Raw genomic sequence first — 24,869 nt, 5'->3', positions numbered from 1 at the left:
ACACAAAAAAAAGCCGCGCGCTTTCCAATGCGGTATAAAATTTACAAATGCATGATATGTGTCCAATTGCGGCTGTCAATGTGTCGCACGCGGGCATACTACATCGACCAAGAATCGTTTTTCCTCGATAGCCTACGTTTAAGTCATCTATTTTTCCTATGTATCTCTTTTCCTTTGACCCTCTTACGCCATCGATCACTTTTAGGTTCAGGGCAAGAGAGCAAAAAGGCAAGGGCATAAGCTTCAACATTATCATCCACTGGTGGAACCGTTTTCGTGGGTCAAAACCTCTACCAGGCGGCCGGTGGACAGGACGAGGAAGGCGGGAGTGCATGCCATGGTACTGTATCAAAGCGCCGGCACAACATTGCTGAACTAGAGGGCATCCGGTGCCGTTTTGCAGGACACGGAGCATAACATTAATAATAACTATTCGTAGTGTAATTAGGAAATTGATACAATGTGTTTTTCTCTTGTATGTTTTACAGCCTACAAAAACATCACCATGGTTGTTGGTGGACACGATTGATGAGAGAGAATGGTATTACGACGATGGTATATAGATGAACACAGAAAAATTCTATTATTTTCACATGAGGTGATGTAGAGCAAACGTTCATCGTAATGATTTCCTTTTATTTCATTTGCTATCGTCCGCCCTTATGGCGGATTTTGCTTTTTCTTTCACTTCTTCTTCTTCTTCTTCTTCTTTTTCCTGCCTACACCTTAAGCTCTCACTCTGGCCCTTTTCCATTGCACGGGGGGGTCGCATCTGTTGCGATCAATGACGCCAAACTAACTGTCTGCCTAGCAAACCCTAAAGACCAGCCCCAAAGAAGAAAAGGTTTTCCCATTCGTGTGCTTACACTAGGTGTTTGAATTTTCTTACAATTCACAGTATATGTTATACTTCTATATTGAATAGGTTGATTGCAAAGCAACATCACAATTCTATTTCCACACTTCTCCCAACTTGTCTCATGTTTTAGGTGTATGTGTATGCGTGTGTGTGCCGGTTGTTCGTAATGTGATTGTTCTCGGACTTATCTACGCTAGTTATGCTAACGGTTGCCATTGGTTTTTGTTGAGGGCGGGAAAGGAAGAAAGGTTCGGACAGGAATTGATGGTGGTGTTGAAGGATTTGGCGAGGAACCGACTCTACTAAAAGATTCCTCGCGAATCTACGGGGGTTTCTGAAAATTATGTGGAAAATCGGGCATTTTCTAGCGAGGGACGCAAAACCAGGGCACCCTCGACCCAAAAGTTCGGCCGGTTGATCATATTCTGCCAGAGCGATAGCTCCTTGCCAGTCGAATCCATCCACTCGACTGCCCTGCCATTATGTTTACCTGTGGTTGTATTGATGTTATTTTTTGTCGCCGTATATCGCGTGTCCACAGTCCGGCGTGCAAGGTGTTTGTCATCCGAGCCGTGTATTGGCAGGCAGCGTCAAACAGGAGCCGTGTGTCAGAGTGAGAAAAGACGAAATCAAAGTTAGCAAATAGGAAAAATATAGCAGTTGAAAAGTCACCAACAAGCACTCTAATCCCTTCACCACATGAAAATACTTTTGCTAATGCGAATAAGTTCGGATGGCCGCACAGACCACACGCTAGCCACAGATGCATCTTACCGTTACCGAGCGAAAAGCGAACACCGCCCAGAAATTCGTTGCTCGCTAGCCGGTCGTGATCCCATATCGTTAGCTCCAGCGCGCGCTCGGACAGCTCCGCCAGCGAAATGTCCTCGTACACGAACGTGAAGTTCCACACCGGTGAGTTCGTTCGTTTGATGACGGGTGTCTTCTGCTTCGAGCTACGGTTTTTATCCGGTAGTAGATAACTAGAGAGGGAGAGCAGAACACACAAAAACATGCGCGTTAAAATCTTGTAACAGCTGATGTGACAGTGCGCTCAATCACGCCACGTTAATGAGGATGGGGAGACCAACTACCTACCTCTTACAGAACGCATCGCATGTTCCGTTCGACTTGATCGGCTGCAGGTGTTTCGCTTCCTTCACCAGTACGTGCAGTGCGCCCTTGCTGTGACCCGACAACATCGACGAGTTCGAGGTCAGCGAGCGCGTGCTAAACTTGCGTAAATTTAGCGTTCCAAAGCCACTGCCAGCACTGCCACCGCTGCCGCCTCCGCCGCTTCCGCTGCCGATTATGCCACCGCCAGCAGCGGACCCCGGTCCGATGCTGCCACCGCCATCCGAGTCGGCCGAAACATACTTCAGCCCGACGATGATGTCTCCCTTGTATGCGGAAAGATCTTCAAACGGTTCGCTCTAGAAATACAAAAGACAATCAATTAAATTGTGGACCATAACTGGAATGAGTTTTTGATTGATTGATTTTCTTGTATTTCTGATAACAGTAAGGGATCGGTTGCTGTTACGTCATCGCTCGTATATTAGCATTATTTTTGTTTGATTTTTTAACCATCATAGGAAGCTGTAACAATGTATTTTATATTACAGCGATTTATATATCATCTAGTAACCCTGGCAGGGTACGTAGAACATCAAACAATCATAGCCTACTGAAAAGTATTTGATGTTGAATCTCCAAACTTCCAAGTTGGAACACTAAACTCAAGTTAAATAGAAAATTCGTCGCTTTCTAGGTTCTACCGTAATAATAAGCTAACGATTGGATGTTTTTAAAAACCACCAATGAAGAAAGGAGTTGAGTGTTCCAGAAGCCAACAATAACGAACAAATTGTCGCTTACCCGCTCCTGCAGTTGATACCACTGTGGCTGTGGATTGTCGAACACCTTATCCTGCAGACCCATCATCACTTCGCCGAGGAAGTCGTTCCGGCCGAACATATCCGAGTGCCACACGGTGAGCCAGATCGTGCGCGTCTGCAAGCTGTTGAGGCTCATGTGAAACCGAAGCACCTCGTCGAACACCGGATTGAGGGTGTGCTTCTTTACTTTCGTTTTTCGTTTACCGCTCTTCGATTTGTCCGGTAGCAGATATACCTGTGAAAAAGGGGATAACACATAAAACACACCCATGCCATTAAAGTTCCCCGGGGGTCTAGCTAGGCACTTATTGTTGAAACCTTACCTTAACGTAGGGATCGCTACGGTTTCGCTTCGTGTCGACCGCGGCCAGGTCGCGGCATTGCTTCACGTGTATCTCGAGGGCGCCCTGCTTATAGTTGTACTGCATACCGAATTCGATCTGTCCGCGAACCGTAACAGTACCGTACCGGCCCTCGCCGGCGCCCGAGTAAACGCTCGCCATCGAGTCCGAGCGTAGACCGAGCGAGCTGAGGCTGGCGCGGTTCTGGTGCAGTGCCACCAGCCGATCGATATCCTCGTCCGACTGCGACGGCCAGTTGTCGCTGGCACCGCCGGCCGATCCCACCGGTGACGATACCATACTGCCACCTCCAACGCCCTTGTGTAGCGAGCCTCCGCCTCCTCCACCACTACCGTTCGGAGCCGTTCCATCGCCACCCGCCCGGTCGTATGATCCGGCACCTGGTCCGCTCGCACGCGGACTGCTGCCCTGTGTATCCTCGTCGCCACCAAGCGCCCCTGTCGATCCCGTCAACTCGGGACTGTTGTTTTCTTCTGAAAGTGTATGCCACAATTGTCATGTTAGTTTATTTCCTTGCACTTCCTCATTTGCGTTTCCCCAGAGAAAAGAAGTGAGGTGCATTGATTCGGGTTTGCTCATCGTAATGGTGCTCGAGAGTGGATAGCGTTCGTAATCATAGACATAGGCGGTCACGGATGTGCGTTCGTCGTCGCATGCACTTGCAGGTCGAGGCCAACCACTGCTCTCCAGGTGGTGGTGATGATCGTTAGCGAGTGCCACGATCAGGTGACTGACTCTCTAACCTAGTTCGATCTCGCCGAGAATAGCCTTCCGCTCCCGGAAGGGCGAAGAAAGGCGCTTCCGGCAGCAGACAGCGAACTTTTTGCGCAGACTGTTGTCCCCGCAGGCGCTCACATCGTCGAGCTCGAGCGTTTCGAGAAAGCGATCCGACACCGACCGAAAGCTGTCGTTCCAGCCCCACTGGGAGTTTTTGTTCAACTTGCGTATGGTGCTCTTCTGCGACGGAGACAACGCGTCAAAGTCCGTCACGGTGCCGGAGGTGGAGGTACCGAGCTGCAACTTGTACGCTTCGAACGCTGCATCGACATCCTCGTCGTTGTCGACGTCATGCGGCCCTCCGGTATTGCCTTGCCTCCAGGAAGCTGTCTGGCAGCAGCTGCAACACGCACAACACCGAAACCACGAGCAACAGCATAACCAACCACTCCAACGTAGCTGGTTCGAACAACATTTTCGAGCCTTCGAGGATGTGGTGCCTCCCTTTGAGGCCACCTCTTTCGTTTTCGACCTTCGCTTTCGACCGCAACAGATAAACCTCACGATTCGCCTGGTCCATTTGCCGCGCTTAGCTTTTCCCACCCCGCCCAGCGGACGGACTGACACTTGCGCCTTCGTCGACCGGCTTTTCTGGTTCACCTGGGCACTCGCGCAAACGGTGGCAGAAGAATCGCTTCTTCCAGCTTTCCCACCACCGTCACCATCGGTCGAATTCACGGGTTGGTTTGTGCTAAAGTTTGCGTAACGATTCGCACTACGCGTTTTTCTTTTCCACCATTTCCCTTTCGCCATGATCGATCGTCCCCCTTAGCCGATGCGGAGCATTGTAGTACGGACGGAAGCACCACTCTGGCATCTGCTAAATACACCTGGGCCAGCTGCTACTACTGTGCCACACGTTTTCCCGGAGTCATCCCGTAGCCGATCACTTACTTCTACCGATTGACAGATCGGTTGCTTGGTGAGATTCACGTCAACTCCCCGACGACGGAGCACCGGGTCCGAGGTCTTCATTGCGCCACCGAACAAATGCACCGAATGAACGACCAGAGTCGCTGATTGGCGATCATATATATACTTAGATACGTGATCTCGGCCCCCCGGGGGTGGTCGAGCGAATGGGTAACCAATAAGGACGGGCTCAATTAGTCGTACGAATTCTGATATATTCCCCACCTAGCGGCCCTGTATCCAAGCTCTCTACTATTGCAAAGGGAATGAGAAACAGCTCATCGTTCCCATTTCGGGTGACAGAGACAGTAGCTTACCGTCAGCCTGGGGGTCCCTTCTGCTGTCCAGGACAAGCGCAGAATCGTGCGCAAATTTAATTGACACCAAGGGTCAATTGATCTTAATTGGACACGATTTGGTGCTGCGTCGTCGCCGTCGTAGTCTTTGTGGTCAACGCAAAAGCAAAGAACATATCAAGCAGAACAAACTTTACAGACAGCGGTCACCGTGTGCAGCAGCTTGGAATGCTAGGGGATCGCTGTGGGTTGGTGCAACGTTTGCTCAAATTTCGATTCAGTGAAATTGAACCAGTTTCAACAGTGCCGCTTGGCTGTCGGTCAAACAAAGATAAATCAATACAACCATTATGGCGTGCATGTGTCTCCAGCCTTTCACAGATGTGGCTAAATTTAGAGGGGTTGCTATCTTACTCCATCGCGCCGATGAGATGATATTCAGGGAAAGAAAACTTCAAATGACCAGGTCAAATGGTAATTGAAGATACTTTGTGGCAATACAAGATAGCAGAAGTTTAGAGGTATTTTTTCACGTACACGAACCCAATATGTTTTACCTTCTTTGCCAAAAGTTAATTGTTTTTAAGTGCTGTTTCAAGATAAGACGTCCAGTGCCCAAAATTCCTATTCCTAAAACTGCATTATTTTTTTAAAGATTACTTGCTCTCTGACCACATTCATTTGAGATTTTAAAATCTCCACTGCGAACATGTTGTTCGTTCGTTCGTTCATTTCACACGCAGAACATCATCCGCGACACTTACCATTTAAGAGGTGCTGCAAGCGACCGCGCCTTTCTCGACGCGGGTAAGGTGGCTGTAAGCCGGGCGCGGACATGGCCCGCTTCGGAGCGGAAGGGGGCCGGTTGAACCCGGGCGCTCGGTAACGTGCACTTTTCACATTGTTCTGCAAGAAATGGTACACACTCTGGGACTTTTGGCCCATGGCCACGCCACTTGCACCACTCGCGGTACCACCAGCGGAGCCAGAACTTTTCGTCGATCCCGAGGAGATGGCGGTGGCGGGGGTCGGCGCGAGTGACGAAGACGAAACGGAAGAAGACGAGGCCACCGATTGCATGATCGTCTGAAGGTTGGACGTCGGTAGCCGGGGAAGCGAATTGGTCGTGCCGGTGGCCATCGTGGTTTGCAAACTTCGTGGAAGGGTCGAGCGAGACGCGAGCACCAGTCTACTGTTGCTGCCGCCGCTACCAACATTGCCGGCCGTGCCTCCCTTACTGCAGGAGCCGTCCGAATCGGTGTCTTCCTCATCAGCGGCCACACTGGAGAGCGTACGCCGTCGGCCCGTCGTCGCCGAACCGCTCGAGTAATGCTGGTGGTGCTGCATGCTTGGCTGCTGGTGGCCGTGTGCCGGGCTCTGCTGGTAGGACGTGTCAAAGTCCTCCCGATCGCCCCCGATGCTGCCGCAGCTGCGGACGCGATCCAGCTGCTCTTGACTCAGGTTTTGATTGTTGAATAGCAGATCGCCGGCCGACCGGCGTTTCGCCACCAGCACCGACTTGGAGGAGGACGAGTTGTCCAACATGGAGAGCTTGGTGCGCGAGTCCCCGTTGGCCAGCAGTGCCGACTCGAAGCTGCCTCGCCAGGAAAATCGCTCGTAATCGCTCGCCTCGCCCCGTTCCTCCATGCCAACCATATCGCCGGACCCGGCGCCGGAATGATACTGATACGGTCCCTGAGATCTCTGATCACCGAGCAGCAAGTCGTGGCTCTTGCTCCTTGGCAGTAGCATCGTCGCCGCGTACGACGATGACGACGAGGATCCGGCCTCGGCTGGTCCTGCTACTAATTCATCATCGTCCTGCCCTCGGGCCCGATGGTGGTGTTGAGGCTGAGGCTGATGGTGGTGCTGGTGGTGATGATGATGATGATGGTGCGGACGGTCGTTACTCTCCGAGGTACTACTATCTTCATCGTCCTCCGTCGTCGTCGCGGATATTACGTTATGGTGCAGATGATGATGGTGGTGATGATGGGGTAGATGGTGCGTCGATCCGCCGCCCATCGGATTGCTTCCCCCAAGCGCACCAGGTGTCCGGTGGCCGGAGCCTCCTATCCGGTTGTGCTGCTTCGGCGATACACTAGCGTACGATTCGCCACTGCTCACCTCGTGCATGAGCGCCACCAGACGGCTTCCGATATGATGCATCACTTTCGCTATGAGCGGTGGCGAGGAGGTCGACGAACTCGTACCAGGCGCCCCAGCAGGCTGTGGTGCGGCAGTCCCGGCGGTCGCAGTGCCCGACATCGTCGAGGCACTTTTCTTCACTTCGTTTTCGGGCCCATCGTGGTCGGTAACGCCCGGTGATTCGTTCGGTACCACCTTTGACAAAGACGCCACCAAGCGCTGATAGACAAAGGCCGTTTCCTTGCTTAGCGGTGTGCTGTTATGTTGATGATGATGAGGGAGCGCGTGATGGTAAGGGCGATGGGACGGAACGAGCGGCTCTTCGGGTGGCCCCATCCCCGTCACCAGCCCGCCATCTCCGATGTCACCTTCCTCGTCCTTGCGCACGCTGCTATCAAACTTACTGATGATCTGCCGGCAGCTGGCCGATATCTCCTCCTGCAGACCGAACGGATTGCCCCCGCCGTCGCCGGTCACACCGGCACCCTCCAGATCGGAGCTGGTGTAGTCGGACGAATCGTACGAATCCGACCAGGTGTCCTCGCTGCTCAGGTACTCTACAATCTCGCGCACCTGCTCGTCCCGGATGCCGGGCACGGTTTTCATCAACCGCGTCAGCTCGTTCTCGAAGTACACCAACTGCGGGGGCTTGGTGCGCATGCCGCGGGGTCGCGCCACCGGCGTACTGCCACCCTGCTGGGGTGTATTCGATCCACTGACGACTGGCGTCGAGTTGCTGCTCGAATTTGGCAACCGGCGGGAGCTGTTGGCCGAGGCGGCGACAAGCGATTTAAAGAACTGTCGCATCTTGGACATCATCAGGTTGGTTTCCTCGTCCGAGCTCCAGTTGTTGAAGCTATCCTTGCGCACCAGATTCACCATACCTGGACCACCACCACCGGTCTTTGTAACGCTACCAGCGCCCGTTGACGACGATCGGGATGCGGCCGCCGTCGGTGTTGTCGTTTTTCCTAGCGGTGGCTTCCTTGCCGCCGCCATCGTCGCCGTCGCCGCTCCAGTGTCCATCTCCTTTAGGTCGCTCTTGTTCTCTTCCTGTATGCCCGCCAACTCGAACCGCTGCTCCGAGCCAGCGGACAACTTCGTCGAAACGGTGACGGCGTTCGTGTGGCCACCATGTTCCTCCTTCAGCAGATCATCGTTACTTCCGATGAAACCACTGTCCCGGCTGTTCTGTTTCCTCGCATTCTCGATTGCAGCGGGTTGGAGGGTCGCGACACTGGAGGTGGCAGCCAGTGCTGCTCCACCTGTGGCCCCCGTTTCTGGTGGAGCGATCGGTTGTGGGGTTTTACGACTATCCTCCGATTCCGAACCAGCTCCACCTCCTTCCGTGGACTGAACAACGGAACCGGCATGCTGTTGGTCAACGCGCGACAACACTTCAGTCGACTTCTTCATGGTGTACTTTTTCTTGCGCCTTCCGATCGTGTCGTATGGAGACGATTCTCCTCGGTCCGGATGTGGGTACGAGAGGGACGCTTCGTCGCAGGTGTCCGTTTCGGATGAATGATCAATATCGCCACTGCCGGCGGCACTGCTCGGTCCTCCCGGAAGCCCGGAACCTCCGGCATCGAGTGAAGACGTCCCCGAGTGTGTGCCCGAACCGAGCCCGGGTGTCATGTCGTGGTCGGCCGGATCTTTGCCGGCTAGCAGCAGATTGTCCAGCGAGCTGTGCGATCGCGTAGCCCCTCGGGCCCGGACCAGCCTCTTCCGGCGCTGCTCGGGACTGGCGTGTCCTTCGCTGTCACTGCCAACGCTGCCACCGCTACCATCCGATCCTCCACCACCACCGGTTCCACCGCCTCCACCGCGATCGTTACTGTTGTAACCGAGGAACCCGGTCAGGAAGTACTTCTCCAACCGCGATGAAGCCAAATCCGCCACAGAGTCAGTCGAATTGTCCTCCCCCTCGTGATCATGGTTGTCCATTGAAGCGCCTGAAAGCCGGGCCGCCGATGCGCTCCCCGACGCGGTACCACTGCCAAGGGAATCGTGCCCTTCGCTACACAGTGAGCTACTCTCTTCGGACAGTTCGCTCTGATCGTCGTGCGTATTCATGCCGTAGCCACTCGATCCACCAAACTGCCCGGTCTGCCGGCCACCAGCACTACCACTAGCTCCTCCACCACCATTACCACCAACGTCCCCACCGAGGCCGTAGAAAAAGTACTTCTCCAGCTCGGACGCGGAAAGTCGATGGGCCGAGTCTGGCCCGTCCTCATCATCACCACCGTCGTCCGCACCGATACCGTGTTCACCGCCTCCACCCCTCCGTACGCGATGGCGCCCACCGCCCACCGCCCGACCGGACCCACGTGACTCGATTTCGCTTTCCTCGCAGCTCTCCTCCACGATCGTGTGCAGCGTGAAATCGATCGCGGCCCGGTTATAGCCGCGCAATTCCTCTTCGTGCTGCGACGAGAACGACATTTCTTCACTCGAGTCGTCCATATCGGAATCGGTGGCCGTGGTGGTCGTGGCGAACTCCTCCTCATCCTGGCTAATCTCTTCCACCCACGAATCGTCATCCGCGAGCCCATCCTCCAGGCAGATCACCGCCGAGAGCGTGCTCGATCCGGTCACGACTGTCACACTATCGCCCCCGTCCTGCCTCTCAGCATCACCAAACTGTTCCCCCCGTGCACCGCCACCGTGGCCATCATCATACTCATGGGACTCTCCCATCGATGACGATTCACCATAACTCACAGGGGGGGTTTGCGATAAACGTCCATCATCGTCGACGTCGTCAACACTCACTGCGTGTGGCTCGATTCCCCCGTACGGCACAGTTATAGTCCGCTGATGGTAGCGCTCCCCATCATGCTGACGGCTTAAACTCACTCTGTTTCGCTCACCATCATCACCACCTACAACATTCTGTGCCTTCCTCCTTTCATCCATGACGCTGTGGTCCAGCGAGGAGGGCGAAGGTTCACGATCCATCACCGCCGTTCCGTCCTCGTCGTCGTCGTCGTCACACCTATGCTGGGGCGGGTTTTCACCGTGTTCTTCCGTTGAACTCTTTCGTTCGCCGTCATAATCATTCTCACCACCGACCGCCAACAACTCACCACGGTGATTTATTACGCCCTTGCGCTCGTCTTGCTGGTGGTGTTCCACTTGATGTAACTCTTCCCCTGGTAAACACTGATCGCGATGGCCAGCAAACAACAATTCGCTCCCCGACAAGAAGGGCGCTGTGTGCTGCACAGTGATCGCCTCAGACGTGGACTCATGCCGACCCACCAGGCCACCTTCCACACTTGCACTTGCTGTAACGTTTACGTGCTCACTGGCCACCTTGGCAGCTTCGTTGTCGTCGTCGTCGTCGTTGTTGTCGTGGATCAACGGCACTGCTGTCCAGCGTGCAGAACCAACTTCTTCACTACCGTTACCGTTACCTGCGCTGCCAGAAGCAATAGGCGACGTTATCATAACAAGACTCGTATACTTGTTATTACTGCTGCTGCTGCTGCTGCTGCTGCTGGTGCCAACAGTCGTGGCCGTGGTGTTTTCACACACGATATCCACATAAGACGACGGGGATGATGACTGTGATGACGATCGTGATCTCAAGCCCCCTCGATCTGCCAACATCGGTGTGGCTGTAGTTGTAGCCACCTCGGCGGGGGCCAGCAGTACGGTGGTATGCGTTTCCGATGTTGGCGGTTGTTGCGTTGGTATTGATGCATGCTGCCCACCTGTAACACCGCTGCTGCTACCTGCTGCACACGCCATCAGGTTTATCTTATTTTGCTCGCCGTCCGCCTGTGTTGGTGGTGGTGTTTCCCATTCTTGGGCGCCACTGTTATGTTGCTGCCGATGCACTGCATCGAGCGCATCGGTTGGTGGTGATGGTGTTGATGGAATACGACCACAAGCACCACCAGCAGCAACATTACCACCATCGGAGGAGGTACGGGCAGAAACGGTAACAGCATCAGCATCAACAGCATCGCTGGTACCCGTCGTCTTCTCGGGGTCCACCTCCCCTACCTGCGGCTGCCGCTGGTAAAGTTTTGCTTCGTCCACCGCGTCTTCACGCTTCTCCGCTAGGGGTGCCAAAGTACTAACTTCTTCCACATTGCGAGGCTTTCTTGAGCTGCATCCTGCTTCTTTTTCTGCTTCGTTTCCGTCTTCTACTTGACCGTCTGCCGTCGTCACGCTCTCCTCATGCGCGTGCTCCCGTTCGGCACTCCCTTCTCCTTTAACCATTTCTGGCTCGATTGACTCCTCCGCACTTGACTGCCTCCTCCTCCGATTGCTCCTGACCAATACGCCGCCCGTGATCGCAACGGCACTGCTACTGCTGCTCGGCCAGGACTGGTGACATTCTTCGTCGCCTACTCCGACGATTGATCTCATTTTTTTCAGCACTATACCGCCACCTCCTAGCTGGTCGCGTTCTTCTACGTCCGCGCCGTAATAGCATCCGCCTTCTTCGATCGATTGATTGTCGCTGCTGTTGCTGCTGTCACCCTCGTCGCTCGTACCGCGCATGCTATCATCGTCCAGATCGGGATTAACCACCATCACAGCGCTAAACCGTTTGCCGCTTCGTTTCCTTCGCAGCAACAAACGATTGGATCCCTCGTCACAGCCACCATCGGGCCGGTCATCTTCCTCGCCCGAGGAGGTGGTACTACTACGATCGTCATCTTCCGCAAGATGATCGACGTTGAAATCTTCGTCGGACGAATCCTCGTCGCTCGACTTATGCACCGACCCGGCGTCAGATGCTGAGGAGGAGCGAGGCGAGGAAGAATCATCATTGCCTGCCCGAGGGAGGTGGTGGTGGAGTTGCCCGAGGCGGAAAGAGTACTTTCCCACCTTGACTTTCCGGGATGACGACGGTGGTTTCTTCCTGCTCGAACCTTCACTTTCACCCGCGGGTGCATTCGCTGCCGCTTCGCTGCTCTCCGCCTCCTCGCCTGACGAGGAAGAAGAGCACGAGGATGAAGAGGAGGATGTCGATGACTTGCCGCCGGACTGTGCCAGGTGGTACAGCAATTCGTACTGCAAGTATCCCTGACTACTGCCGCTCGGTGAAACTGCCCTAATTTTAACACTTGTGCCGGCATCCCCATCATCACCATCACCACCCGGCACATGATGGCCCTCCCCGGACCGCCGGGTGGTGTCGTGATCGTCTGGTTCCGGCTCGTCCCGCACACTTATCGACACCAATCGCACCGCGTCGTCCATCGACGGTCGGTGTTCGATTTTCACCGGTCGCAGTAACTGGTGGTCCACCACCGACTTCCTATCACTGACCGTGTTATCTTCTTTTGCGCAAACTTTATCACCACCACCATCTTCTGGTTGATCCTGGTCCCCCTCGTCGACCTTTGCCGCGTTCAGGCTGTCGATTTTGCACGGCGTAGACAACGACGATGAGGAGGAGGAGGAGGATGAGGATGAGGAGGAGGAGGAGGAGATTTGTTCGATTTCTCGCAGTTCAATGCCATCGTTCTCGATTTTGTCGCCGTCGTCGTTTCGTTGTTGTGCTGCAACCGTCGTCGCCTGCTGCGAACCGTCGTCGGCTCGTTCATTCATCGCGGTATCTAGTCCAACGCAGCCGGACCGGGTACGGGTACTATCGGCAGCGAGTGCTGCTGCAACACTAGCACGACGTACATTACTGGTCGCGGTAATCTGCCCGTCGTCGCCTGCTTCGGTGATGTTGCTGCCCACCACCACACCACCATCGATATTATCTTTCGCTTGAATGGCCCGCGTCGCCGTCGTCGTCGTCGTCGTCGTCGTAGACGTCGCGGTTGTAGTTGTTGCTGCCGCTGGGATGTTTGTACCGATTTCGCTAGCGCTAGCGGACACAGCAACCGGAACGTGGGGCGGCAACAGTCGCGGCGGCGGCGGCGGCGACGACGAGAACTCACCACCTGCGTTCGGTGAAGGTAGTGATCGTGGTAGTAATAGTGCAGCGGCATCGCGGACCGCGACCGACGGGTTGTTGTTGTTGCTACAGCTATTGCTGCTGCGCTTCGATGAAGCCAATGAACAGCGGCTATCACTTACACCACCACTTGTAATTACATTACACAACGACGACGACGACGACAACGACAACGACCCAGGCAGTGATGCTGTTTTTTTCTGCACTTGCACTTTACTGCTGCTGCACACCGTGTTTGCTAGTAAACCACTTTTCTGCCTAACGGACCCGTCATCATCATCGTCATCAGCAGCATCGTCATTACCACCACGCTGTAATTGCGCTCCCTTCGGAAGCACGTGGACGGCACGGTCATCAAACAATCGGTCATTATCACTACTGCCGTGGCTTTCGGATGTCGGACACGGTTCCGGGTCACGGTTTCGTGTAGCTTTGCAGGAACATTTCGGGCCCGGCTCGCCCATCGCCACCCCGCCCGATTGTCCGCTGGCTTCGGCAAACTGCTTCCACAGCTGCTGCACCAAATCAGCCCGTACGGCATGCTCGGCCGCACGTCCTTCGGTGGCCGGCGCGGGTCCAGCTCCACCACCTCCACCGCCGTGCAACAAAAGTAGCTGTTGCTGCTGCTCGAGCAGCCAACTTTGGAAGGCGGCTATCGGAACGGGCACCGGTACCGGGACCGGTATCGGCACGTACTGCGTCGTTTGCCGCCGATTGCAGCATTCGCAATGGCAGTACGGTAACGCTGTGGACGATGTTGACGGTGACGGTGATGTGGGGGCGGCGGTTGGCGGTGGTTCCACATTCCGAGCGCACTGATGATGACCGAGCTTTTGAGGGGATCCTGCGGCCGCTGCAGTCATCGTTGCCATGGCGAGCATTTCGTAGAAGAATGTACCCTGGCGACCATCGGCCGTGGCGGCTTCCGGCATCATGTCCGGCTCGAAGTAATCCCAATCGCACTCATCCAGCGAGGCCGAGGTGGTTGGATAGCGGTTGGCGGTTCGCCGGGCGCACCGTATGGCGGACGAGGACGAAGTGGAGCTGCTGTCGTACTCTTCCTCCTTGCTCGACGAGTCCGAGCTGAAAAACACCAACCGGTACTCTTCGTAGTCCGCCGGCGGTCCGGGTGGCACCAGTGGCCGATTACTGTTGGACCTACCACCACGCATCCGGCCGACCGCTTCCGTTTCCGACGATGAGTAGCCACCAATGGTGGCCGATTCGTCGGTAAATCCATCGGCGCTGCTGCTATGGCACTCAGCTGTTGAGATCGCACAAAAGACGGTAGGCAATAGCACACCACGAACGGAAATCCACGGAAGGGAATTCAACCGATCGTACAAAGAAAAGATACTTCAATCAGAAACTTTGTTTTTTTTTTCTAAAAGCGAACATGGTGTTAGCAAGATATGGGTTGCTACGATTTACCAAACCAACTTCCTCCCCGACCCCGAGGGAGCATTAGAGGAGGCCATGAGAGAGCGGTGGTTACCAACAGAAAAGCCCGTTAAGGTTAGGTTCGGTTAGTAAGCGACTTTGCGAGCACACCTACGGCTGACGACGAACAACAACTGCTTTCCATCCTACGCCACACACCTCCAAATAATGCTAGCCCTCGATATTACACCCATTACACCAAGCTACCAACACGGTTAATACATTCCATCCCACTGAGAGGACAGTCCCATTCTACCCATTAGTTAGTAAGCGCTAATTATTATCTACATTTGGCAACGACAAAGCCACACAGTGCGTGGTTTGTTGCCTTTTCGCTCGTTTCGTAACACTTACTGTTGGAATTTGATGTTTTGCATTTGTTTTCCTCCCGGCGCTGCAGCACCACCTTCTTGAAGATGACGGCCGCCGCCTCGACAGCGTTCTGTATTTCTGCCTCACCGAGTGTCGTTTTGTTGTCCTAGAGTAAAAAAGAAAACCACACGCAAAACGAATTACATTTTAGCACCCCAAAAAAAGAACACAAAACAAAAATCCTTACCGCCGATGTCTTGTACGTAAGATTGATATGTTCGTCGCTGCTATTGTCGTCCGACTGATGGCCAGCACTCTCTGAGAAAATGCCATCGTCCAGCGACTTCGAAACATCCACATCCTGCCCTCCGCTGCCGTACTTTTCCTCCATCAGCTTCGAGGCGACAATGTCGAGACTCTTCGAGTCGCGCTTCTGCAGCCGTTGGCGCTGCAGGATCTGCTGGAAGGCTGATATTTTCCGCTGCCCGAACGACTGGAATCCGGCCACCGCTCCAGCCACGGCACTGTTGCTACCAACGCTACTAGCCATTGTCGTGGTTGCCGCGCCACCGTTGCTGTTATTGGCGAGCGTCGTAGCGGAACCTCCGTAGCCACTGGTGGATCGGTTGGTGCCAGATGTGTTCGGCGATGATCCGGTGCTAAGGCAGCTGCCACCAGCCCCGGGAGAAGTTGCCTGTTGCATGCCCTCACCGAGCGGCAGCATTTGCGGATGATAGCCCGGTGTGAGGTTGGCCGCCTTGGTGCCCATCGTGCCACAGTCGAAGGATTTGATGTTTTTCCTGCGCGGTGACGTAGCGGAAACGACCGCTGACGACGGTTTGTACTGACGATCGTGCAGCTCCGTCAGCGGTTTCGGCGATGGGATCTTGCAAATGTCCTGTTTCTTCGAACCGTATACCTGCAACAAAATGCGAAGAAAATGAGAAATCAATCACATATCACATTAAATAAAAGTATTGTTTAAAATTGCACGGGTGCTTCAAATAACTCTAATTTGTATACGCACGTACGTATATTAAAGAATTCGTTTCTACCTGCGTCTCCTTTTCTGGATGCGACAACGAGCGTCTGGTGATCGGTTTAGGTGGCTTTGCAGCTGGTGCCTCCTCGGAGATGGAGCGCATCGTTTCCGGCTTTCGTTTGACCGGTTCACTAGCCGGCATTCGCGGGCCGGCATCGGACATTTCCGCTGGAACGGCGCATTGCTGCGCGGGTGGCTGCGGCTGATGGTGCGATTCATCCTGCTCGTACATATCGCGAGACTTGCGACGCGACCGGAGCCGATCTTTACGGCTCGCGAAACCGTAGCTTCCTCCCGGGCCAACCGATTCCGGACTGGAGTCGACTGGTTGCGGCACAAAGGAGTGTCGCTGCTGTTGTATCGGGAGCAGCGGAAACGGTTCGGCCGCATACTGTTGCTGCTGCTGTGTGCGCTCGTGTACTCTCGTCTCATCGTTCTCCTCGTACTGATCGCCCAGCGATAGCTCTTGATCCTCGTCGTAAAATTCACCAACGTGCCCATACTCATAGCCCATCATCATCATGTCCTCCGCTGCCGCCGACGCCATCGTTTGCTTCGCCTCAGCGAACGTTTTCTGTTTGGGAGATGAGGATGACGAGGGGGTACGTTTGTCTGAGTGCGTGGCCTGACTAACACAGCCGATTACTAGCTCGTCTCTGACGTGCTCTTGACGTACCAGTCTCGGGGAGCGACTGCCCCCGCCGGTGCCAGTCGGTATTTCTGGCAGCATTCGGCGTCCCTCGCTCAGCGGACCCATTCCCACCATCCCCATGGCCGCTCTGGTAGCCGCCGTCATCGTATACTCTTCGTTGCTGTGACTGCGCACCTTGATCATCTTCGACGCGGCAGCCGACACGAGCGACGTCGAGGACGAGTGGCTGGTGCCTATGCCGCCGATGGCGGCTCCGCCGGCGGTCCCATTGATGGCCGCGGCCGCCGAAGGCGAGGTGCTCAAGTGCGTCGGGAAGTGCTGCTGTGAGTGGAAGGGACGTGGTTGTGGTGCGGCAGGTTGGGGAAAGAGGAAGGATGCCTTCTGGCGCGGCGAAATGGGCATGAACTTGGGCCCGTGCTGGTGCACCGTGAGTGAACTCATCGTCCCCACACCGCCCATCGGTGCCATACCGCCGCCATCTGACGAGGCTACGGATTGCGGCACGGCTACCGGGGCCGACTGAGGTGCCGAAGCCGGCTGCTGCTGCTGCTGTTGTTGCTGCTGGGAAGCTGGAAGCGTGTTTTGGCGTGCAAAGTCGGGAGAGCGCTTGATGCTGTGCGGTGACAGTTGCTTTTTGGGAGGGGATGTGGGAAGCAGCTTCATGTGCTGCTCGGGATTGGGTAGTGTCGCTTGGCGAGCCATTTGGTAGCTACGCTGTGCGGCGGCGGCACCACCACTACGATGGCCCCCCGCCCTGATGCGGGCTGGTGCCACTACTTTCGCTCGCCCCCGGCCCCGACTCGGTGCCGCTATCGGGCGATTTGTTAAACACCAACCGATTCGGGGACGTGGGCAGCTGACGCTGCTGCCCATGCGGGACAACCGCTTGCTGCCCCGGCTGCTGCGTTGACAGGGACGAAGAAGAAGGTGAAGAATGGGATTGGATCTGTAGTAGGAAGGGGTCGTTAGAGTTCGACGGAAAGGTGGACTGACGTACAAAGGGTGGAAAACGTTGCTGCTGCTTCGACGCATCGGAACCGTCCCGCTCCGGCGACTTGGAGTACAGATTGGTCCTGCTGTTCGGCGACGAGGACATCATCATTATCTTCGGACCGCTGCCATGGGCCGGCCCGCCTGCTCCTGCCACTATTCCCCCTCCCGTCTCCATCGCCATCTCGTTCGGCTTGCAGGGAAGCGTTGATTGTCTGCGTATTTTGTACCGTGCCGCCAGCGGCGACCGGTGGTGATCCGAGCCAGTGTCATTGTCCGCCTCGTTGTCCGTCTGGTACGGGCTGGTAGTGCCCTGGTTGTACTGCGGGCTCGGGCTTAGCTGCTGCTTCGGCGACACCGACACGGACACCTGTGGCATTAGGTTATTATTGCTCCCGTAGTAAATGCCCTCCGGGTTAGGCAGGGTCGATTGTCTTGGTGGCATTGCACGTCGCAGTGCCGCTGGTCGCCGATTTCCTCCACCGCCGATCGCATCCATACCTTCCTCCTCGCCCTCCTCCTCCTCACCATATTCGTCCTCGTCCGCCATCGAGAGCGGATTAAAGTACGGGTGTTTCACCAGCGACGGGTAGCTTGACTGCGACTGCTTGCGAGGAAGGTGCGGATGCGGATACGGTTGCACGTCCGGATCCCGCGTGGCACCGTTATCATCTTCTGCATCTACAAGCAAACACCACGAGGCATGGTTAATAAGATAAACTGTCGACTCGTCGCAGTTGCTCCAGCGAAAACCCCCGCGCCATTTTTCCCAAAGGGTTCCCTTCTCGATCGAGCATCCGTTTTTTTTCGTGTTTAAGCAAAGCACTACACAACCATATGATCTAGTTAGCAATGAGATGTGGCTGCCTAAAGATGAGTATACAGATGATAAATGTGGACGTAAAGATGTGAAACGATATTATGCTACAAATAATCTACACACTACTAGAATGGGGAAAAAGAACGGTATTAATGTGATCCGATGAGAGATACGACAACACTCGACGTCCGGCCATAGACATCGAGAGGTATGTGAATAGCAACAACGATAGCGATCGTGGCGTTTGCGCGCGCACTTTACAGCTACTACGAGATGATGAAGAAGGGCATGAGCGTTGCTGAAGAAGCTGAACGATGATCGATGTCGGTTCGACGGCTTCGAGACGACTTACTGGATATGGTCCACGAGCGGCGGATGCTCTTCTTCAGCCAATCCGACGTCGTCGGTGCAGCTGACGCCGTCGACGCCGGCAGGAAGTCTTTCGAGATTGAACTGCGCCGCTTCAGATTGTTGTCCGCATACTCGCTCATCCAGTCACATTCGTCGGCCAAATGGCTGGGCCTTTCGGGGCTGCGAATGGGAAATGAGGGGGAGAGACTGTTAGAAATGTTAACAAAGATCTACCGTTCTCCAAATCGTTTATCCAAATCGCAGCAGGCCGGTTCTTTTGGCCTTCCCAGGTGTCAACGAGAGATGTACAACATAAGAAAGAAAAAATAGCAGGCGTCTAAGATGCTCAACCCCCAATGGAGGGGGTGAATACAGACGCACACATAGAGAACGAGGGATGGATGGAAAACCAGGGTCCACATATTTGAAGAATGATAAGTCACGCTAATTAATACCTCAGCAGTGCGGCGCGCGTTCGTTTTGTTCGCCCCTTTTTCATTGTTTTCTTCCCAAATTCATCTACACTTCAGGTGGTTAACCCTCGACCGAAGCAAGTAGCCGTTGCAAGTGAACCTACTTTTACTTGGTTTGCGCGAAAAAATCAATCGTACTTACAAAACACACACGCTTCTGTGTAATTGATACTCTTGGCAGGCCAGTCCCAGACACACCGTACTCTGCTGATGTCGCATTAATTAGCGCATGCAAAATGAGCCCCTTGTGGGACAACTGACTTCTGTTCTACTGCTTCGAGCCATTCGACGCGCGTACACGGCGGGCGTGCAACCCCCATATATTCCGTATGAATTGTACGTGCACGTTTGTGACAAGTGACACTTGTTCGATTGATTGGAATTCTGCATTGGCATGGTAACCAGAAGCGTGGTGATTCAGGTGTCCACATTGCTGAAGGGAGGGGAGCTTGACAGGAGTGGCAAGCGAACAAACGGTTGTGGTTTTAGACGCCCCTTTCATTGAATGATTTCTTCCTGACCCGACCGCGCGTCAACTTGGAAACCCACAACAAGAAAAAGATACACAAACACATGTGCATCGTTCAGCGAAGCAAAAGCAAACAAAAAGAAAAAAAGCGGTCCTACAAAATGAACCATAGAAAACGCAACCAAACAGTACAAAACCGCATAAGGATGTACGAGAGCATATCATTATCCATTCGACACATGTCCCATAACGTGGTGAAGAACTGTTGAAAGCCACCTTCCCGAAAGCACGGCGGGGGCCCCAGGTCCCCAGGTGTATGTTTACCCGGTTTTATATCCTACGGCCGTTCGAGGCTCCTCCACTGCGCTAGGAGCTGCTGGGCTATTTTTAAACATGCCTCTTTTATTCCTTCGACACACGCTTAACCCTTTTTCTGCAACTGGATCAACTCACCTGGGGTTGCTTTAAAGCTTCTACTCACTTTAACTTTTTCCGAACGGTTAAACTCTATCCACCAGTGGTTTGCCCAAACTTCATACGATCAAATTATTGCTTCTTTCAGCTTCTTCATAATTCACAGTACAAAAAAAACACCGATTAAATGCACGATTGAATAGCCCGGAGCAACCTGCAGCGCAGTTTCACCTCCGCACCATTCAAGCTGTCTTGCTCAACTGTTGCTTGCGTTCTATACAGCACGGTGCTTGGCAAGTTGCATGGCATCAGGCAGTGCTATGCACAAATACTAACACAATCCGCGGGGCATACAAAAACTTGAAAACAGGAATGGAACTACCTGCAGAAAAAAAAGAACGCAAATACCGTTTCGATGACCTATGCTCAAACAGACCCCGCATCGACGACGGTCATTCGACCGTTTCACGATACGGACCAATCACAGCTCGCGAAGTGAGCTTTTCTCACTTCGTAAGTTATGATGTTTATGGCGCGTAATACATTTTTATGGCACGATAACGATTCAGTTAGTATTTTCTTGAAGCATAGTTTTCAAATAAGTAAAAAGCATAGTAATATTTTCTAAATACAAAAAAGTTAGTAAAAAATGAATTTAAATTTCCAATTCAAAGTCATTGTTGATTTTTTGCAGGGTGGGTCTTTAATTGCAGTAATAAAAAACGTAAAATATTTTTATTTCCGTCTTTATGAGCTTAGATTGAGAATAAGTTTTCGCGTATTGCATGGCTTCAATTACTTTTTTCATATTCAACTACTTTTTTTCACCTCAAACTAGGTTCCCAGTGGTACCGGACCGATGTTTAAAGCATTTCATTTGCTCGTGAAACTTTTTCAATTTCGCACCTTAATTTCTGATTTGAACAAGATAGCAAAAAACTCATCCAAACAAGTACAAAACACCATTTTTTGTTTATAAATTCAACAGCTCTATAGTAGTGGACGAGAAAACTTTTAGCAAAGCATCAGTCGCAACATGTGTCGAACCTGTGTGCTGCCCCAACGAATACGATTGTGACTATGGGTAAAAAGTTTTTTCAGTTACTTTGAATTTCCGGTTTCGCCAACCACGGGACGTGGAAGTGACTTCAACAACAAAGCTCCAAGCGGAAACAACGTACTGGCCTAGGGGCTGCCCTGAAGCTCCTATGAATGACAGGTGCACAAAGCAGAAAACGGCGGTTGGACTATATGTTTCCCGTTGCGCTGGGATGAAATCGGCGGTGATGATTCGTTATCGCTCACGCGCGTAGTAAAAAGCAACACACACACATACAAACAAACAAAGTGATCCTTGGGAACTTTGTTGTGTGCGCACGACCGCAAGGATATCCCCGGGTTGGAGGCGACAAATGCCATGATGGGGCGCTGAGGATTCATTTGTTTTGACGCGTGCAGGTGTATTTGTAGCACGAACCAACCAACACCACCACCACACATAACTGACATGTGTTGCTTCATATCCAAAGAGCCTGTTGCTAATTGTATCCTTACATCCTTTTTTCATTCTTTTTCCACACATCTGCCTCCTGCTCCCCTGTGAGTCACTTGTTGTGCCCAGGGCTTTATATCCAGCTTGTCCACAGTTTCGTATCGATCATTGCCGCAGCTTCGTCGCTCGAAACGGGAATAAGCTTCAACTGTTTGCTGCCTCGAATTGCATCTTTTGTGCATTTTCTGTCCAAAAAACCAACGGAACCATATTTGAACAATTCTCTCCATTTTCAAGCACAGTCTCCATCCCACTCCCGCACGCTCTCTTTCTCTATGTCCCTCTCTTTTTCTACAGCTTCCGTGCACATGTGCATGGTAGTGGCCTGTGCTACTTCCCCGGGACACTCTTGCCCGGGTGTATGGGCGGTTTTTGTTGTATCTAAACGAGCTGTGGACGGATGGGCGATGGGGAATATGTAAGGACCTTTTTGTTTGTTCGCTGTTGTTTTTGTTTTTCTGCTACAGCTGACACCATCAATCAGACTCAATGCAGGCCCGGTTAGTTCGCGATTTATTTTACCACTGCTATTTATCTTAACCCTTGGGTGTCCTGGGAAGGCTATTATGTTACGCACGTTGGCGATCGCTTAGTGTAAATTAAACTTTTCGATTACGAGTAGTTAAAAAAAGGCTCCAAAAGGCTAAAATAAACTTTTGAGAAAACTCTTATGCCTTTTTTATACACACAGCATACAGCATCAGAAATATAGCATATTCCGGAAAAAACCTTGAACATTTAGCTACGAGGGGATGACTTATAAGATCGTAACATACACGTTCCAGAAAATGCACTTACACTCTTTGATGAGGTTTCTTAAAGATCTCGAGACAATTTAGGCCACTACGATTGGGAAATGTTTTAATGATACCAGCAGAGCTGACTTGAAATTATCTGCGATATTTCCCAATTGAACTACAGACAATGCATACAAATTTAAAAATGCTTTTGTTCTTACAGATACATTGCTCACAAATGTAAAAAAGCGAGAACCGATACGAAATGTCAAACTGATATGAAGCTATAATCAATTGTGAAATAGGTTCTCTATTCCAATAGTGGCTATAATGGTTTATGTTTAGATTATTGCTATGGTTTTCTAAATGCTTCAATAATAATATTTCATTACATATAGAGCAGCATTCACTATCGTGGAAAGCTAATTTTTGTTTTGTATTTTTCAACTCGCCCAACATTTCAAACAAGGGGTTGATGAAAAGGGTTGAATCTCAAACAAAGGATTTGTTTTGCAACGCGTTCCACATACATGGCGTGACAATGAACAGTGGTTTATTTAAAGAAATGTTTTATATAACTTCTGCAAAAAACTGGAACCCCTTCCCAAGTCATATATAGATTAAAAAGCATCCCTTCTTACATCTGCCTGGTAGCGTCGAACTGCTTGCGAAGTGGTTGCGTCACGACGCCATGTCCTAGCGCCGAATCCGTTCCGATGGTGGTCACGACTTCCTGTTGGTGCCGGTGCACGTTCAGATGGGCTGCCTGCGACTGTCCTCCGACCGTCGACGGTCCCATGCCCTGCTGGTGGGCATGCTGAAGATGCTGAGGATGCTGCTGTTGCTGCTGCTGTTGCTGGTATTCCGGGTCACCTCCGTGAACTGGTACTGCACTGACGACGGCGGACTTTACCGTGCCCGAGGTCACCGGATGGTAAAGGTTGTTGTTCGTGTGGAGCTCTGTCAGCGGACGTGTACTAGGATTGGGACCACCGATGGTCCCAGGGGTTGGTGGCAGCCGGGCCCGTCCACTGGCCATCGTGCGCTCAATATCCTGCCGAGTGTCGTATCCCCTGTTTGAATCCAGGTGCGAGATGATTCGGTCCCCGAAACCGGAAGGCACGGAATTTTTCCCGAAGAAAACAAAAATGACAATGGAAGAAAAATCTGTTACTCGGCAGTGTCTTGCAAGAAACCGCATGAACGCGGGAAAAGGCAACAAGTTATAATCAAATCATGGCAAGGCTGTTGGGTGGTTACTTCCTCCAAAGGTGGGAAGGAAAACCATTATTGCAAGTACACGGTAGAGATAAAAGGCAAGGCTTGTATGTAAAAAGATGTTCTAATAGTCTCGAAGCACGTAAAGGGGATCTAAAAGAGGACAGCTCTGACATTAGAACGCACCGTTATAAGTAGGAAGCGGTCAATTTCCTTGTTTCATTAACAGAAATTAAATGTCTCTGGATACCGGCAGAATGTACACCCCAGAGTCTGTCTTCTGAGGTTTTCATTCAGGCTTTTCTATTGTTTCACCCGTTGGTAAAGAAGGAAGGATAAATAAGAGAAGTGTAGCCAAGGGCGGAGGTAGTAGGGGTCGTACCCGAAGGGAGACGACGACGAAAAATAGATGTTGGCAAGGAAAAGGGCCACTCGCAACCGCACTCGATGGAGCGGGTATCCATTTCCATGTGCTTTTCACTTCGCCCACATTTATGTAACACATTTTCCCACCGGTTGTCACCGTGGTTTCCGCCACAGTCACATGCTCTCGCTCTCCAGGGCTTTCGGTTGGTCCTTGCCAACCGACTCCGCTACGACTTCGAACCACCGATTCCGCGCGCGGTTGGGTATACTAATAACAGTAACAATAACAATAACAGTAACAATAATATAGTGTTTCCAATACAATCCGTCCGGGGGAAACCGATGACGGTTCGGTTTGGCTGCGGTCGAGAGTGGGTTGAAGTGGACGGGATGTGTATTGATTATTCGATGATATCTTTCATCTCGTTAGTTTACAGCACGCTAGAGTCATAAAAAAACACAAACCCAACCTACAAGGACCACTTCGCTTTTTTTTTTTTGTTTTACTTAAAGTAGCACATTTCAATCAACAGGAAACACAGTTGTTCTAATGCTGACCGAAAACGGATATTCACGACGCAATCTCCCCACCGAAGGTTCACATGGACAGCTAAAGGAGATCTGGGATAACAATAATAGCCAGTTCGTTTGCTTTCCTTCCAAATGTTGAAAGACTTCATCCTCGCTGGCGCAATCGGAAAACTTATGCAATCGTGGTAATGAACGAGCGTCAGGCAACATCATGAAATGCCCCCGAGGTGCGATGGTTTGCGCCGGAAAGGGTGAATCATGTATTTCTATTCGTTTGGAAAGAAATTTTGTTCTCCATAAAAATGAATACTTTTT

At 52.4% G+C, this 24,869-nt stretch overlaps 1 protein-coding gene across 1 annotated transcript; it reads right to left on the bottom strand.

Annotated features, from left to right (window-relative positions):
* Positions 1 to 1,173: 1,173 nt before the first annotated feature.
* LOC131294341 (uncharacterized) lies at positions 1,174 to 23,478 on the bottom strand. Its single transcript, XM_058322386.1, has 14 exons — positions 23,081 to 23,478; positions 18,796 to 18,974; positions 17,374 to 18,304; positions 16,658 to 17,342; positions 15,995 to 16,555; positions 15,187 to 15,858; positions 14,982 to 15,105; positions 12,729 to 14,451; positions 5,869 to 12,635; positions 3,081 to 3,592; positions 2,738 to 2,992; positions 1,958 to 2,292; positions 1,634 to 1,842; positions 1,174 to 1,349 (listed from the first exon to the last, which is right to left on the bottom strand). The coding sequence occupies exons 1-14, from the start codon at positions 23,476 to 23,478 to the stop codon at positions 1,201 to 1,203; spliced, it is 13,500 nt and encodes a 4,499-aa protein (XP_058178369.1). The 3' UTR covers positions 1,174 to 1,200.
* Positions 23,479 to 24,869: the final 1,391 nt, after the last annotated feature.

Source organism: Anopheles ziemanni, chromosome 2 (assembly GCF_943734765.1).
Source record: "Anopheles ziemanni chromosome 2, idAnoZiCoDA_A2_x.2, whole genome shotgun sequence".
NCBI classification, from domain to species: domain Eukaryota; kingdom Metazoa; phylum Arthropoda; class Insecta; order Diptera; family Culicidae; genus Anopheles; species Anopheles ziemanni.
Note: the sequence above shows the minus strand (reverse complement) of the source record. Positions and strands in the feature narration are given on the sequence as shown.

Bases quoted from the DNA above. Each gene is read 5' to 3' on its own strand.
- LOC131294341 (XM_058322386.1), bottom strand. From the start codon at position 23,478: ATGGCCAGTGGACGGGCCCGGCTGCCACCAACCCCTGGGACCATCGGT. The intron at 3,593-5,868 runs GTAAGTGTCGCG...ATACACTTTCAG, and splicing joins CTTGCAGCACCTCTTAAATG to AAGAAAACAACAGTCCCGAG. The intron at 2,293-2,737 runs GTAAGCGACAAT...TTGTATTTCTAG, and splicing joins GGTATCAACTGCAGGAGCGG to AGCGAACCGTTTGAAGATCT.